Source organism: Naegleria lovaniensis (assembly GCF_003324165.1).
Source record: "Naegleria lovaniensis strain ATCC 30569 chromosome Unknown tig009, whole genome shotgun sequence".
Classification (NCBI taxonomy): Eukaryota; Heterolobosea; class Eutetramitea; order Acrasida; family Naegleriidae; genus Naegleria; species Naegleria lovaniensis.
Genome location: NW_025407831.1, coordinates 613268 through 629059, shown reverse-complemented (window position 1 = coordinate 629059; position 15792 = coordinate 613268). Strand labels below are relative to the sequence as shown.

Here is a 15792-nt window from a genome sequence, read left to right as displayed (position 1 = left end):
AAGAAAAGAAAGTCAATTGTGTACCTTCTCAAAACAAGACACATGTCTTGTTCGAATTAGAAAAAATCTTGGAACAGAAAGTCACTTGACAACTCAAGCGTCTTTGGAATCAAGAAAATTGCCTTTCAAAAAATGCCTCGAGAAGTGTTTTCGTTCCAGCAACTCTTCTCATCATCCGAACAACCTTTATCGAAAATACCACACCAATTATCAACATTTGCATCATCATCATCATGGCTGGTGGAGTATATTGTGAATCAATGGAATGATCTTCAACAGCAACTATTGATGCCAACATTCGTGGAAGACCACTCGGCAAAAAATCTTTTTCGTTCCGATAGGGTGCTCATGAACTCGGATTCTGTGAGCCTTGGCAAAGTAATTTCATCAAAATTGGATCAAGCTAGCGCAACTTCTCGCAATTCGACCATTACTGCAACGAAAGCAATTGTGAACATTTCAATTTGGGGAGTGGAAGATTTATTATTTTTAATAATTTCTCTAGTGGCCCTGATTTTAATTTTACGATTACTGTATTTCAAGAGAAATAGCAGAAATTCGGGACAACATAGCATTCCATCATCACCACCAACAACAGCTATCAACGAAAATCCTGCATTAATTGGAGCAACAACAAAACCCAGCCCTTCTGAGATAATGTCCAAAACTACCTCAAAGGTTGTACACGCTTCTCACGCTAACAGCAGGGAGAGTTATTTCTTTCCACATAGCTATGCCCTATTCATCAATATTATTCTACTATGCTTATCGTATTGTACCATCCTAACATTACAATGTGTATACATGGGACAAGAGGCATACAATATTTTCAATGAGAAAAATAAGCACAGTAATGAAGCCATTCTCTCCATAGAAAGTACTGTGAGAGGACTATTTTCTGTTGTGTTCGTTTTCCAGAGAACTTTGAGCCTTAATTACTTTTTCATCCTCTACAGTTATGGACACAAAAAAGTAATTCACAAAATTGTTTTCGGATCATTACTAATTTTATCATTCATTGACATCATTCTGAACACTGTGTCTCATATTTTAAAAATCCTAATGACTTATTACGATATTCGATTTGCTGGGCAGGACACAAAATATATTGAACAACTCATGATTCTCATTTCAGCATCATTTTCCATCTTCATGTCACTCAGTATTGCTGCTCTTTCACTAATTTATGGCATGTTCCAGAACCATTCTTTGAGAAAATGTAAAATAAGAATACTATTGTTCATTTTCATGCATCAATTTGTGTGGGTGATTTATGAAACATATAGGATCATTTCACAGTTCGATATTTTATTTGGAATCCAATTAGTGTCATGGGCTGACCTTATTATGCAATGCATCCTTTTCTTCTTGATGATTATTTACTTGCTATTTGTTGTCATTACGATTGGAGTTTTTAACCGAGTGCATAATCATGTTCTCATTCATGATGAATGGATGGCTCTTGTGGAGGACGAGGAAGATGGCGAACCAACCATATTCGATTTTCAATCAAAATCTCGTGCTATTCAAAGCAATTCAAGATCACATTTATTCGATCAAGTTCCAACACATTCACTTTCTCCTACTCGATCATTCCTTAATGATACCAGCGAGGGTACCTATGGAGCGATGGGTTATGGAAGTTTGACTTTGGGTACGAGAAAAGCAACACCAAACACGAGTTTAGGGCTTGAAAGTTCTGCCTATTCCACCAAACCAACACAACCATCAAATAGTGCTCGTGTGAACGTGTCACATAGGTCTGAGAATGTTCCCATACTTAAAGAAGAACCACCACCAGCGAATACATTGAGTTCGAGTGTTCATTCTTCCTCGTCGTCAAGTTGGCACAAATAGAAATCATTATGAATTATTTTGGCCCCTCGATTAAACCTGAATTGGCAACTAGCTGCATATGATGTTGAGATTTTCTTGGAATTTTGTTCACCCTTAATCCTTCTTTTTTAAACTTGTCTCCTTGCTATATAGCGAAAATATGCTACGGGCTTCGAGTACTCGAAAAAAAAAGTTTTCTCTGTAGAGCCGGCTTAATGCTGAAGAGCTCTTGCTATTCAAAATTGATCAAGTTCGTTCGATTTGATCAATAAACGAATAAAACTATAATCTCGAGTTGATTTAATTGCTTCCTCGTATCTCGAAATCGAATGAAAAGTTTACGTCAATTATTTTCATTTTTCGAATCTCCTAATGTAACAACAATCAAACTGAAATCGTTTCAAATCACAAATCGATTTTCATCTCTGAATTCCTTTCCTCCTAATCCTTCTCTTACCGAATTGAGCTCAATCAATTAATTAAATTTGTTGACCTTTCAGTGAGAGACGTGAGAGCAATTGTGCAAGGAGCATGTCATCTCAAGAAATTAGTGTTGAAACGAAATAGATTGGAACAACGTGGAATTTATGAAATTGTGAACTGCTTCTCGTTATCGAAGAATTTGGAATACTTACAGATTTCTGAAATAGGATTAGAGAGTGTTAAGACGATACTGCAACCTCAATATGTGCTTGAAAAGCTTACAACACTCATCATTGATTATGGCAATGAATTAGAAACGACAATATTTGGAATCCCAAACTTTGAACCTGAAAAGTTCGCAATTTGAATTTAATGTGGTTAGACATTAATAGTCTGAAAAGCATTCTCAATAATAATACCATTCAGTTATCAGTCCTAAAAATGAGATTACCAACGGACTAGTATTACTCAAATCATTTTCAACAAATTTCAAAAATATCGGTTCTCAAGCAGTCAATCAAAGCTCAAAGAATTAAGAAAATCAAAGGATGTGGAAGTACACACACGGAGAATCTAAGTTCAACACCATCCACAAATACTGTAAAATTTTACAGTAGAGGATGGAAATTATGTCTCGTCTCACCTTAAAAAAATGGAAAAACAAAACGACGCGGAGGAAGTGTATGAAGACGATTGGGATCATACAACCTCGGAGGGAATGTATGCATCGAATGTTGCAGCTCGGATGCATGTGGCTTGTGGCAGAGGTGATATTGAAACGATGAGAAAATTATTGTCAGGACAAGACGTAGATGTTAATGAACGGGTGAGTAACGTCGTTATGAAATTTCTCTATGACTGGAATCACATTTGGACGTTGTAGTATGTAAGTATTTCAATAACTAATTCAGAAAGTGTGGACGATGAAGAAAACAGTTTGTAAGTGAGTGGGAATAAGAGATCGAATTTGAATGAAAATAATCATACGATCTAGATTGTACGTGTGGTAGTTTGTTTGTATGTTCTTTCCTTAGTTGCCAACTATTGTAGGGAGTACGTAGTTCAATATGGCTCATCGCGCTTTGAACTGGTCAGACGGTAGGTGAGAATAGAGATTAGACAGTTCGGGCTCAAGTGTTGTATTTCATAGACTGTACGTGTTGATTTGTATGTTCACTATTTTCGCTCTTATTACTTCCTTATGATCAGAATGTAAGTATTTCTTATCCAGTATAAGAGTGAACGGTCCAACATGCTGTTCAAGTCTGTAAGTCTCTTCGAACTCTTTGATGGAATGTTCCAACCATGAACAACATATTTCACCAGTTTGTAAGTACTCACACTAGGACAGGAAGAATTCACCACCACCATGTTATGATAGACTCCATTGTACATGGCTTGTTATGAAGGACACTTGGAAATTGTTCAATTAATATTATCCCAACAACAAGTGGATGTAAATAAGGGTGTAAGTGGCTCTGGTGTGGTCATGTTTTACAAAATTTCGAAATTGAACTACAGCAAGTAAGTTAGAGCTTTTTGTTCGAAATCATTCCAATGTATGCCTTTAGCAAGTAAGTAGTACTCATTGCCAACAATTTTATGGTCAATTGAACCTTAAAATTTATCAGCTTGTAAGTGTTTTTCAGTTCTCTCACATTTTGACATTCTTTGACAGGAGGTAGGTTTTGCTTTGAAAACTGCATGGGTGTGAACATGAGAAGGATGTGGTACGTTCTTCGCTTTTGAGGTTTTACCATCTTCTCTTTAGGATGTAAGTAGTTCAGAATGTTAACTTCATGTATACCGACAATCACGTCTCAGTGTGTAAGTGGTTGTTCTATGAATGTTTATGTTTTAACTAATCCCAATAGGAGGTAAGCAGCTTGTTTTTTGAATAAGGAGTGTTCACCATTAGAAGGATGTCGTTGTAAGTTTTAACTAATTCCATAAAGAGCACTGAGAATTGTTCCAACGGAGCAGGAGCTTGTACGTATCAATGTGAAATGTATGATTGTTCACCATTTATAAATTCAAGATTGTAAGTAGTTGATACAATCGTTTGGTATAGTTAACAAATTCATCAGGATGTAAGTAGATATGAGCAGGATGGACTTCATGGCTGAGCAAGAAATATAGACACCTTTATATGCTGCTTGTGAAAATGGACATACTGAGATTGTCAAACTTTTGTTGTCCCATTCAGAAATTAATGTTGACTTGGGAAAGGTAAGAATTGAAGTTTGCTTGAAAATATTTTTACCTTACGACTCTATGGTAACAGAACGTAAGTGTTTACGATGAGGTGCTTTGTTGTTTTATTACTACTTCAACAAAGATTCCTTTGCATGTAGCCATTCAAAATGGATCACAAGAAATTGTTTCAATGCTGCTTAAACATGGAGCAAAATGCAATCTTGTGGATGCTAATGGTCATACAGCATTATCTTTGGCCAATGAACTTGGATTGGATTTACAAAGCTTCCGCAAATGAAAGAACGAAATTCAAAATTCAAGCAAAATTGCAGCTAAAGAATACCATCTATCAGTAAAGCTTGGTAATTTCACGCTTTAACTTTTACTTGTTCATTGTTCTCAACATCAACCTAGGTTCATACTTTCTCAATACATAATGAATAGACCTTAATTATCATGCGAAAGTAATCGTTATTATCATGCGTTAATCAAATCGAAAAACAGACATCACCAAAAAATTTGCCGCCTTTCAAAAATTTCACGTTCAAAAAATTCAACAAAATCAGCATGAGCGCCTCCACTGCTTTCACAACGAATTTTGAAATTCCTCTAGAACCCACCGATCTAGAGAAGGAATCCGATAAATACTTTTGTGTGGATGATATAGAAGTGAATAATTTTTCACGTTCCGAGTTGGATTCAACGCTGGATGGTAAGTTGTTTGTTCATGATATAGAATTAGAAAATATTGAAACGATGGTCCAACGTTGAATATGGAAAATTATTCACATCTGTTATGGTGCTGCTATAATGATTGGTCTTCATCACACGACATTGTGTGTGCTCGCACGGTAGAAATTGAGAACAAACTTTCCGATAAAGCTTATTCCATAACGAACAAGGACTTGTTCAGTCAAATCTACAGTTGTGTAAAACACTTTTCATCATTGGAAGATAACTCGAGAATTAGGCTGGTAGATAGTTTAAATAATAATCTGCTGTCGCTGCTGGCGAGCGTAGGTAAACTGCTCTCAACTGGGGTCGAGTCCGACAGTAATTTGGATCATGTCATTAGTATTCACAAGAATGCACTCAAAATGTTTGTGTTTTTATTATACTGGGTGATATCAAAATATGAAAAGGAAGAGGTAGAATATGTCAAATCGAAAAAAGACGAGGAGCTTAGCAAATCAAAAAAGAAACGAGGAACTAAGGCTCGAAGAAAAAGTATAATTGAAATGGACAGCTGGAAAGAAGGAATTCTGCATACTCTATGCTCTGTTCTCAAATATGATAACCTACCAAAGCTTTGGAAAAAAGATCGTGTCGAAGATGCCTTTATACTCTTATTCTTCAAAATATCCTTTTCCTTGATGGAAAATCATGATAATATCAAGTCAACTCTAATCAAGGAAGCAATTTTTAAACTAATTACCAACGCTCTACAAATACCTTCTGATAATTTACAAACTGTAGTATCCACCATACTCCACATGATTATGAATGATGAACAAATGACAAATATTATTGTAGAATTAATCGATCATATTGGAAAGAATACATCACGTGCCACGAATGATAGCTGTAGTACAATTGAAAAACTTTTTGTGAGCGAGCTTTTCAGAGAAATTGGTAGTCTAGAGTTGAACAATGATACACCTGGCACCAAGTTTCTCTCACAATTCATTTCTACCATTGGTGAGCGAGTTCCAACAGCAATTTTGTCGAATATGAGCGTTGTAATTTCTCACCTCAACGATGAGTCGTACAATATTAGAAATGCAATTATTCATGCCATATCGAGAGTCATTCCAACCGTACTCAAACAAACCTCTGATGAGAACAATAGTAGAAATACCACCTCTGAAAACCTCACAAAGAAGACCAGAGACCAACTTCTCAGCATTCTTGAGGAAAGACTTCAGGATATCAATGCATACACACGAAGCAAAGCTATACAGTGTTGGTGTTATTTGTGTGAAGAGAAATCCATTCCCTTGAAGACCCTCCCAAAAATTTTAGAAACTGTACTCGGTCGATTATACGACAAGACTTCATCGGTACGAAAGTCTGCCATTCACTTTTTATCAACTCTACTTGAAAATAATCCATATGGAGCAGATTTGAAATTAGCCAAGTTTACCGAAGAAGCAGCGTCTGCTAAACGAATTGTGGAGAGCTTACCTAAACACACTGAGGAAGAATTGGAGAATTTGCCAGATCTTGAGCAAAAAGAAATTCGCTTAACTCGTGACAATGCATTCAAATTGTATCTATTTTACAAGGAAGGGGTAGACTTTATTAATAAGGTACATGATACCATACCATCCGTGTGCCTACTTCTTAGCTCTGAAACAATTACGGATGTAGTGGAATGCATTGATTATTTGGTCAAGTGTTTCATGTTCAAAATAGAGATTTCATCATTTGGCTTGAAGAAAGTTCTTAAACTTGTGTGGTCGCCTCACCAATCCATTAAGGATGCAGCTTCTGAGGCAATTCAACACATATTTATGAATGCTGAAAGACTCAGCAGAAGCGCAGAAGAATGCATTGAGGTTGCGAAACAATTCACCGAGTTTGTCACGGAGTGTAGCCAGTCTGAATTGTCAGCCCTAGAGTGTATTGTGAACATGCTGGTCCTCAAGAATGAGTTTTCCAAGAATCTGTTCTTGTCACTTTTAGAAATTATTTCTCCAAAATACTCTGAGAAGAATTGCATAGGAGCCTTAATTTTACTGAATATGATAGCAACCGCAAGACCAGAGGCACTTCGGAAAAAGATCAAGTCTCTCATTAAGGACTGTTTCGGAAGAACAGAAAAGCAGAGTTTCCTCATTGCTCATTATGCATGCAAAATATTTCAAAAGATGGCCATTGATGATTCGAGCGATGCTTACAAGGCTGAAGAAAAAAAGAAATCGAAAGCATCATCAACAGCTGACAATGAAGACATGCTTCGATATGCAGGAGGAAATGACAACTTTAAGCTAACGGACGATCACAAATTATTTGAAATACTATTAGAGTACACAATTGATAAGGAACAACACTTTCCAATTTATGAGTGGATGATATTAGCAGAATCAGCCATCACCACCATCTATTCATTGTGCATGAATCCAGAGCAACTCTCAGCTCACATTATCAAACAGGTTTCTCTGAATACGAACTTGTCAGGAAGTAATAATGAAGCAGACTCTCAAACCTTGGCTGTATCTCCTGTTGAGCTCACCAAGCTGTTCTTCATTCTTGGAACGTGCGCCATTCAAGAATTAGTGCACTTGGAACGTCAGTTTAAGAAAGCAAAGGAGTTGAACAAGACTGCCAACATTGAAAAGCAACAAAAGGCTTCCTCAAAGAAGTCTAAAAAATCATCATCAAAAAAGAAGAGAGACCGATCAGAGATTGACAAAGAGGAAGAAGAAGACTCCAACACAACCGTGATCGAGAAAGAGCTAGGATTGGATCCCTCCAATATGGACATTCACTCACTAGAAGAAGCCTTTAAGGAAAAAGAAAACAATATTATCACAGAGTCATCACTCTATGGATCCTATCTTCCACTCATTCTCAATATTTGTTGTGACAACACAAACATGTACAAATACTCTGTTCTCAGAAGAAGTGCTATATTGGCTCTCTGTAAATATATGTCTGTCAGCCAATCAGTATGTGAGCAACATTTGCAACTTCTCTTTACCATCCTTATCAAATTACCAAAAGAAATGCACTCCAAATCATCCATTGATGGTTACGCCACAATTAGAAACAATATCATTGTGACCATTGGCGATCTTGCATGTCGATTTCCAAACTCTGTAGAACGATATATCCATCACTTGTATAGCTGCCTTAGGGATACAGATCAAAGAGTTCGAAAGAATACCCTTCTAGTGCTATCACATCTTGTCCTCAATGATATGATTAAGGTGAAGGCAAACATTTTTGAAATTGTGAGATGTATTGTAGATACCAATGATGAAATCTCTCAGCTGTCAAAAGCATTCTTCACCAAATTGGCTGACAAGGCTTCAGGAAACAACAATCCCATTTACAATCTATTACCAACCATCCTAAGCAACTTGTCTCAAAAGAGTGCCAACATTTCTCCGACCTCTTTCCAAAACATTATGGAATTCCTATTGTCGTTTGTCAAGAAAGTTCTGCACAAGGAAAAGCTTGTTGAAAAATTGTGTAGAAGATTTGATTTGGTCAGGATTTCATCTTCTATTCAAGCCAACGATGAAGTTTATGAAAAAACAATTCAAGAGGAAGATATATTACAAGATTTAGATATTACTTCTCAACCTGAAGCAGCTCAAGAGGATGACATGAAATTGGATCACGACGAAGAGATTGTTCAACAATGGAGAAATCTTGCTTTTTGTCTTACTCAGCTGTCCATGAACGATAAGTGTATTCAAATTATGATTTCTGAAAATTGTGTAAAATGCTACAAGAAGGCTCTCATTGACTTTGAAGTATACGACATGTTATCCTCCATTACAGCCAAGTTCAAAAAGACGGCATCCACCAAGACTGGAAAGAAAGCCAATAGTGAGGTGGGAGTATTAAGTCCAGAACTCAAAGACTCCATTGAGGAATGGGAGAAACAAATTCGACAAACTCACCTCAAAATGTGTGAAGAGAGTGGCGTGAAATCAAAGCTTTTGGAGAGCGATGACGATGAAAATGACGATGATGACGATACATCAGCAACTGAAAACACTCGAGGAGGCAAAAAAGTCATTAAACGAAGAGGTAAAAAGACATCTACCAACAAGAAATCAAAATCCAAGAAGGGTCGAAAAACAGTTGATGACGACGAGGAGGAAGAGATTGATTTTTCTGATGAAGATGAAGACGACGAAGAGGCCATCAATGAGCTTCTAGAAAGTGATGGTGAGGACGCCAAGGATGCAGGCTCTGATTTAGAACTATTCGACAGTGAGGATGATAAGGAACAACAAGTTGACGAGGAAGCAAGTAACCAGACAGGGAGTGTAACCAATGCAGATGACACAAACGACGAGGAAGAACAAATTGTCAAAAAGAGATCTCGCCCAAAAAGACGATAATTTAGTGTCATTACGCATTAACTCATGACTCAACGAGCATGTGAAAATTGTTTCTTTTAAGTTTCTCGTGTTTTCTATCTCCCTTAATTAATAACACATATGCCAGCAAGCTATTAATTTGAGCAATCCATTCGCCATAGAAAAGTGAAATTAAATAAGGTCATGTTTTGAAAATTTCAAAAACAGAAGATTTCCAATTTTACCCACCGAACACATTTGAGAAATATCCAAAAGGAATCGTCTTAAGTATTGCCACAATAGGAAATTGCAAAGGTTTTTCAAGGTTCCACCATATTCCGCACTGCCTGCCCAAGCAATACAACAACAAAATGCCTGAACAATCGATTGAAAAACTCAAGAGTCTTATCAAAGATATCAAATATTGCATGCTTGCCACTTGGACCACAAGCAAACTTGGAGAAAAGTACATTCATTCAAGACCTATGAATGTCTTGTGGAAAGAAGATGCCCTTGCCGAACAAAAATTGTACTTGTTCTCATCAAAGGGTATGTTATTTTGGAAAATTGTAACAGTGCTCATTTGTGATGCCTTTCGACAACAATGGACATTTGAAACCATGCTTGTTGCTGTTTTAAAACCATGTTAATCAGACTCTTGGAAAAATAAGGAAATTGGCCAAAATCATGAGGTGAATCTTGCGTTTTCAGATCCAAACAATCAAACCTATGTTTCGTTGGCATGTACATGTTATTGTGACGACTCAAACAGGGAGCTTATGAAAGAGCTGTGGAATCCTTATTGCGAGATTTATTTCCCAAAGGGTGTCAATGACCCAAATCTATGTCTCTTGGTTTGTGACATTCACCATGCAGGTATGTTTGAAGTATTTTTTTGCAAAGCCGATTTTCTCATCAATTCATGAATTGACAACAATGGATCATGCACGCTCACATTTCAACACTCGAACATGACAGAATATTGGGATGTCAAACAAGGATCCATGATGAGCCTCATTACATCTTACATCAAGGCAGGTCTCGGAATCAAAGAACCAATTTCACAAGAGCACGAAAAAGTTGTTCTTCAAAACATTTAGCATGATGGAGGTCCAATCTACAAAAATTGAGTGCACCAATCAATAAAGTTGTTTTGAGAGTTATTGTCCTCATTTATTTCTGTAGATCCAAGAATATTTCATTCTTCATTAATTTTGCAAGAACAAAAATTCCATCAAAATTTTAGAAAAATTGCACAAGATGTACAACAGAGCCTCGTCATCAGGAAATTCTCTGCTAAAACAAACGCTGGAACCATTGATTTTAAACCATAACAAACAAACGGAAACGGTGTATGGCTATATCGGAAATATAACAGAATTAGCAAAAGAAATCGAGTCGTTACATAAACCCGGTGATCCCGAGTATGATTCACTACAAGAACATATTCAACAATTGGATGGATGTGTGCGAGAATATTTGGACATGTTGAGAATATCCGAAGGACATACCAAAACACTTCAACAAATTGTTGAAAGCAATACTAGTGTAAGTTTTGAAAGAAGGTTGTTCCTGTTTTAATAATAATCTTTAAAATTTTATTATAATTATTATTATTTTTCAATTCATGTGGAACATTTTAAACGAACGGATAACCTCTGGGATTCAATTACGAATATTATCATTTCTTATCTTGTGCAATATCATTTGATGACATTTAATTCTCGTCACGATTGGCAATATTCCGATGGTTTTCGTGAAATGCATCATTCCACGTGACACAAACACAGGATCTTTCAAAATTAGAAGAAACATACGATCGATTGTCGAAAGCAAATACTGCAAAACCATTGGACGATGATAGCATCAAACAAGATGAAATGTATCAAACATTTAGATTAGAAGTCCTCCGAGTGCACGATCCAACAGGAGAATTAGACTGGAATAAGCCTCAAGACGATGATGAGATTATGCTCACACAACAGACTCTAGTCGTTACATGCCCTTGGACAAGGACTCACTTTAATGATCCTATTGAGTGCATTCGTTGTCATCATTTTTATGAAAAGTCAGAGGCCATATCACGAATTAGGAAACATGGGTACATTGATTGCCCTGTTGCTGGTTGCAGCGAAAAACGAATTCTGGAAGCTAATTTGAAGCCAAATCCAAAGATGGCATATAGGATTAAGCAAGAAATTGCTAGAATTGAAAAAGAGAAACGAGAAAAGGCAGCACAACAGGCTGTTGAATTAACTGATGATTAAAAACTATTTAACCAACAAAACGATCGTTCAGCACTCTCAATTTCGGCTTTACAATTTTTAAAAAAAATCAAGACAAGAGGATTGCTCTTACCCTGTCATTTTTTCTTTTCAAAAAGATAACACGTGTTGTGTGAATCATTCCTCGTGCTTGACTTTTAGATCCGCGACCGAAATAGTTTCAAGATACTTAGCAAACCATGCTGCTTTATTTGTTGGTACCTGTAGCTCTGGCTGCAGTTGTATTCTTCTTTTTGGGAACTAGTAATAAGAGTATGTTTTCTTTGTTTCAAAATTTGATTGTAACACTGATTCAACATCATCATCACCATGATGGAAATTTTTGTACAAACCCATCAATGATGAACCCGGCTTGCTTTGAAAATTTGGATAATCTTTTTGCTTTCATTATTGATTTCAACATGCGATCATCATCAAATAATGATATTTTCAATAACAAATTTCATCGTGTTGTGCTTTCTGTGGAATCCACGATTCGTCGCATCATCATATGACATCCATTCCAAACACAACAAAAGGAACCTATGAAAACAAGGTCGACTTACTCAACAAGCCTGTAGACTCGAAAAAGAAGAAGACGGAAAAGAAGAAGCAGCCCAAGTTAATTGTCAATGAGGATGAAATTGAGCAAGCATCCAATGCTAAACTCACTGAAATTGACGTTGCTGAAATGTACGGATTGAACAAGAAGAAGAAGCCTGCCGTGGTAGCCCAAGAAAAGAGCAAGCCTTCCAAGAAGCAACAAGCAAAAGAGGAACAACAACAAGAACAACAACAACCAACAGAAGATGAAGATGCTAGCAAGAATGAAGGATTCCTTTTAGTGAAAAAGCCAGAATTGACCGGACGTAAGAAGGAAGAAAAGAAGGTCGACAAGAAGGACAAGAAGAAGGATGAAAAGAAGAAGAACAAATCCATCTTTAAAAAGCTTGTGAATGACGATTCTGCCAAGCCACCAGGTGTCGGTGAGAAGAAGGAAGAAGCAGCTGCTGCTTCCGAAGAAGAAGGTAGTAAAAAGAAAAAGTCATCTGAAAAGTCCTCCGATGAAAAGTCGATGACTGAAAAGAAGACTGAAAAGACCACCAAAAAGGCCCCACAAACCGAGGAGAAGAATGGAAAGAAGGAAAAGGCTTCTAAAAGCAGTGCATCTCAAACTGGCGAGGTAGAGTCTGACGCTTCACCAAAAGAAGAAAAGAAGGCTGCTTCCGAAGAAAAGAAACCTGAAAAGAAGCCAATCACTGTTGTGAAGGATCCATACGCTACACAAGACGATTTCTGGGATGAAAACATTAGAGAGGTCGAACCACCAAAGCCAAAGACCAAGACTCCAAAAGATCAAAACACTGTTGAGAAAACTAAGGAACCAAAAGAACCAAAAGAAAAGAAGGAACCAAAAGAACCTAGAGAAAAGAAGGAACCAAAGGAGCCAAAACAACCAAAGGAAAAGAAGGAATCAACGGAACCAAAGAAGACTGAAAAGTCAAAGGAACTCACTACTTCAAGCAAGAAGAAGGACAAGATTACTTCTGTTAAAATCCATGTCAATGCTGACGCTTCAAGCTCAACTGCAACATGGAACTCATCTTCTCCTTCTACCACAGGAGCAGAGTCGTCTTCAGACGATTCCAACTTCCCCAAGGTTGGTGCAAAGAAGGTGAAACCACCAAAACCAGCAGCATCCTCTTCATCTTCTGAGACAGCTCAAGATCACGAGAACCCACTCAAGAGAGAGAGCGAAACTAAATTTGAAATTGAGTATGCTTCCCCTGAAGAAAAGAGAGTTAAAATGACTGAAAGTGAAGAGCAATAATTTTTTGAAAATTCTTAGGTAATACTAAGTTTTACCCTTTTTGGTACAAGCAACAAGCGACGCAAATACCACTAAAATCATTTGTAAATCTATCATTAATTATACCATAATATTATTAAACACAAAATTTTGTTCATGAGAATGGTTGTTGGGCTTTATCTGAGAGACACAGATCATGCAATATAAAAGAAATACAAAAAATGAGCCAAAATCCGTCACCATTTCCGCTTTCATCGTCAGCCAAGGAATACCATCTCAACTCCATTCCACTCAACAACAATACAAATACCAACATCACACCCATCAATACACTGTCGTCGTCTCTTCCACATGAAACTATATTTTTTGAAAATTATAAAAACTACTCGGGAAAATCTTATTACTCGTCCAATGCTAGCAGTACTGCAAATACTCCTCTCGGTGGAGTGATCATTAATCATGGTGGCTCGGAATTAATTTCAAATTCCGAGGTGTTTATTAGTGATTGTCCACTTATTAATCAAAGTGTGTTTGTGAAATGGCTGCAAGGATTATCCATTGAAACAACATCAAAATATTTACTCGAAAAACAGCGATCATCATACATGGAATATTTTACAAAATTTTCCTTCTTTGTTGACAGTTATTACCAACTCATCACCAATGAAGTAGCCTATCAGTACCGAATATTTAACGATTTTCAACCTTATTTACAAAATCCTTTATTATTCATGAGCTGCAATACCATTCTTCAAGTTGCTCCCAGCGTAAAGCACTTACTTATACAGCAATATTTCGACTTTGATGAAAGAGTTTACAGAGAATTAATGGGAAAAAAGCTCACTTCAAAACTGAGAAGAGATTTGGAAGAAATTAGCGAAAAGTATGGCATTGAAATTATTTCCGTATGTGTTTAATGTATTGAATTTGATGAAAAATCTAACATGATGGATGATATCATGATCTTGATTACTGATCACTGTTAAATTCACATCATTTAGGTGCGAAGGCAATTTGACAATTTAAAAGCCATCTTTAAATTTTTCAAATCTTCTGCATCTAGTCCTTTAGCGGATCTTGTCTCTCTGGAAAAGTCTGACGATGGTCAATCTATTCTTTCAAAAATTATACAAGAAAAATTTATTCTTTCTGAAAGATTGGCAGAGTAAGTATTTCATGAAATGTGTTTCTGAACAAACTTGCGCACTAACTCATGTTCAACGAATTTAACTTGGTATCCAATTATAATGTATCAAAAATTGTTACAGAAAATATGCCACACTTGTATTTATGACCTATCAACGATTTGAAACCTCCAGAAAATTCATGAAAGATTTCAATTTTCAAGATTTGTACTTTTTGTGTAGCCAAATTTTGAAACATTGGACCTATGAAGCAAGAGGTATCAATGCAACAAGTTCGATTAAGCCTCCTATCATTAGCTTTGCCAACGAGTCGTCGAGTCCAATTAATATTTCTACAAGTATTGCGCAACATCTTCCAGAGGAAGAACCAATCACAGTTTTTGATGCTCATCAAATTTCTTTGGATTTTATCAAATTTCGAGACATTAAGACTGTCATTTTCTCTGACAAGACACGACTCAAGGAATATGTGGCGCTAATTATCAAACAACTATCTGAGGACAAGGCCTTCTCCGATGGAAGTTTGGAAAAAATTGAGGTAAGTTTGCCTATTAGGTCACAAATTTACTAACCCCCTACTTGATACTCAACAATATGTTCCTGTAGGAAATTATCGTGGAAATGCTAAAAACTTTACTACAAATTGGGCAAGGACTCATCAGTGCTAAGGAAATGAGAGATATATTCATTGATTTGGCAGAAAAGTTTATTGAGCCAATTGAGAGGATTGGTTTAACAGGTCATCAGTTCTTTCAGTTATTGGAGGCCATTAGAGAATGTTTTCCCAAAATTTCAACAGTCAAACCACAACACATTCTCAAGTACAATCCAACATTTTCGCAGTACATGCTCGTCATTAGAGACCTTTCTGTCTTTATGTATAAAAAGTTTAACTATTAAAAAGAGAATGCACATTAAGAGGAGTGCGACTTGCAAGACTTTGTCATTAATGCCTGAATCCAGTTTGAGTTTAATACAAACATAACACATCCCAAGCATTGGTTAAAATAATCACGCATGTCGACCTAACCTGATTTGTCAGTGAAATTAACACGCCTGACAAATGTCATTGTTCGCAT

General features: G+C 36.6%; 7 protein-coding genes across 7 annotated transcripts; all 7 read left to right on the top strand.

Moving 5' to 3' along the window:
• Positions 1–132: 132 nt before the first annotated feature.
• On the top strand, positions 133–1857 carry C9374_000310 (uncharacterized protein; the record flags this gene model as incomplete). Its single annotated transcript, XM_044692591.1, has 1 exon — positions 133–1857. One exon carries the CDS (start codon positions 133–135, stop codon positions 1855–1857), a length of 1725 nt encoding a protein of 574 aa, XP_044552863.1.
• A 1054-nt stretch (positions 1858–2911) lies between these two features.
• C9374_000309 (uncharacterized protein) lies at positions 2912–3202 on the top strand (the record flags this gene model as incomplete). The annotated part of the gene is made up of 2 exons (XM_044692579.1): positions 2912–3085; positions 3143–3202. The coding sequence occupies 2 exons, from the start codon at positions 2912–2914 to the stop codon at positions 3200–3202; spliced, it is 234 nt and encodes a 77-aa protein (XP_044552862.1).
• Positions 3203–5022: 1820 nt separating this feature from the next.
• Positions 5023–9536, top strand: C9374_000308 (uncharacterized protein; the record flags this gene model as incomplete). The annotated part of the gene is made up of 2 exons (XM_044692568.1): positions 5023–5167; positions 5311–9536. The coding sequence occupies 2 exons, from the start codon at positions 5023–5025 to the stop codon at positions 9534–9536; spliced, it is 4371 nt and encodes a 1456-aa protein (XP_044552861.1).
• A 329-nt stretch (positions 9537–9865) lies between these two features.
• On the top strand, positions 9866–10594 carry C9374_000307 (uncharacterized protein; the record flags this gene model as incomplete). Its single annotated transcript, XM_044692557.1, has 3 exons — positions 9866–10043; positions 10149–10370; positions 10473–10594. 3 exons carry the CDS (start codon positions 9866–9868, stop codon positions 10592–10594), a joined length of 522 nt encoding a protein of 173 aa, XP_044552860.1.
• Positions 10595–10754: 160 nt separating this feature from the next.
• Positions 10755–11761, top strand: C9374_000306 (uncharacterized protein; the record flags this gene model as incomplete). Its single annotated transcript, XM_044692546.1, has 2 exons — positions 10755–11042; positions 11285–11761. 2 exons carry the CDS (start codon positions 10755–10757, stop codon positions 11759–11761), a joined length of 765 nt encoding a protein of 254 aa, XP_044552859.1.
• A 197-nt stretch (positions 11762–11958) lies between these two features.
• C9374_000305 (uncharacterized protein) lies at positions 11959–13589 on the top strand (the record flags this gene model as incomplete). Its single annotated transcript, XM_044692535.1, has 2 exons — positions 11959–12031; positions 12298–13589. 2 exons carry the CDS (start codon positions 11959–11961, stop codon positions 13587–13589), a joined length of 1365 nt encoding a protein of 454 aa, XP_044552858.1.
• Positions 13590–13789: 200 nt separating this feature from the next.
• C9374_000304 (uncharacterized protein) lies at positions 13790–15613 on the top strand (the record flags this gene model as incomplete). Its single annotated transcript, XM_044692524.1, has 4 exons — positions 13790–14473; positions 14570–14733; positions 14837–15251; positions 15320–15613. The coding sequence occupies 4 exons, from the start codon at positions 13790–13792 to the stop codon at positions 15611–15613; spliced, it is 1557 nt and encodes a 518-aa protein (XP_044552857.1).
• Positions 15614–15792: the final 179 nt, after the last annotated feature.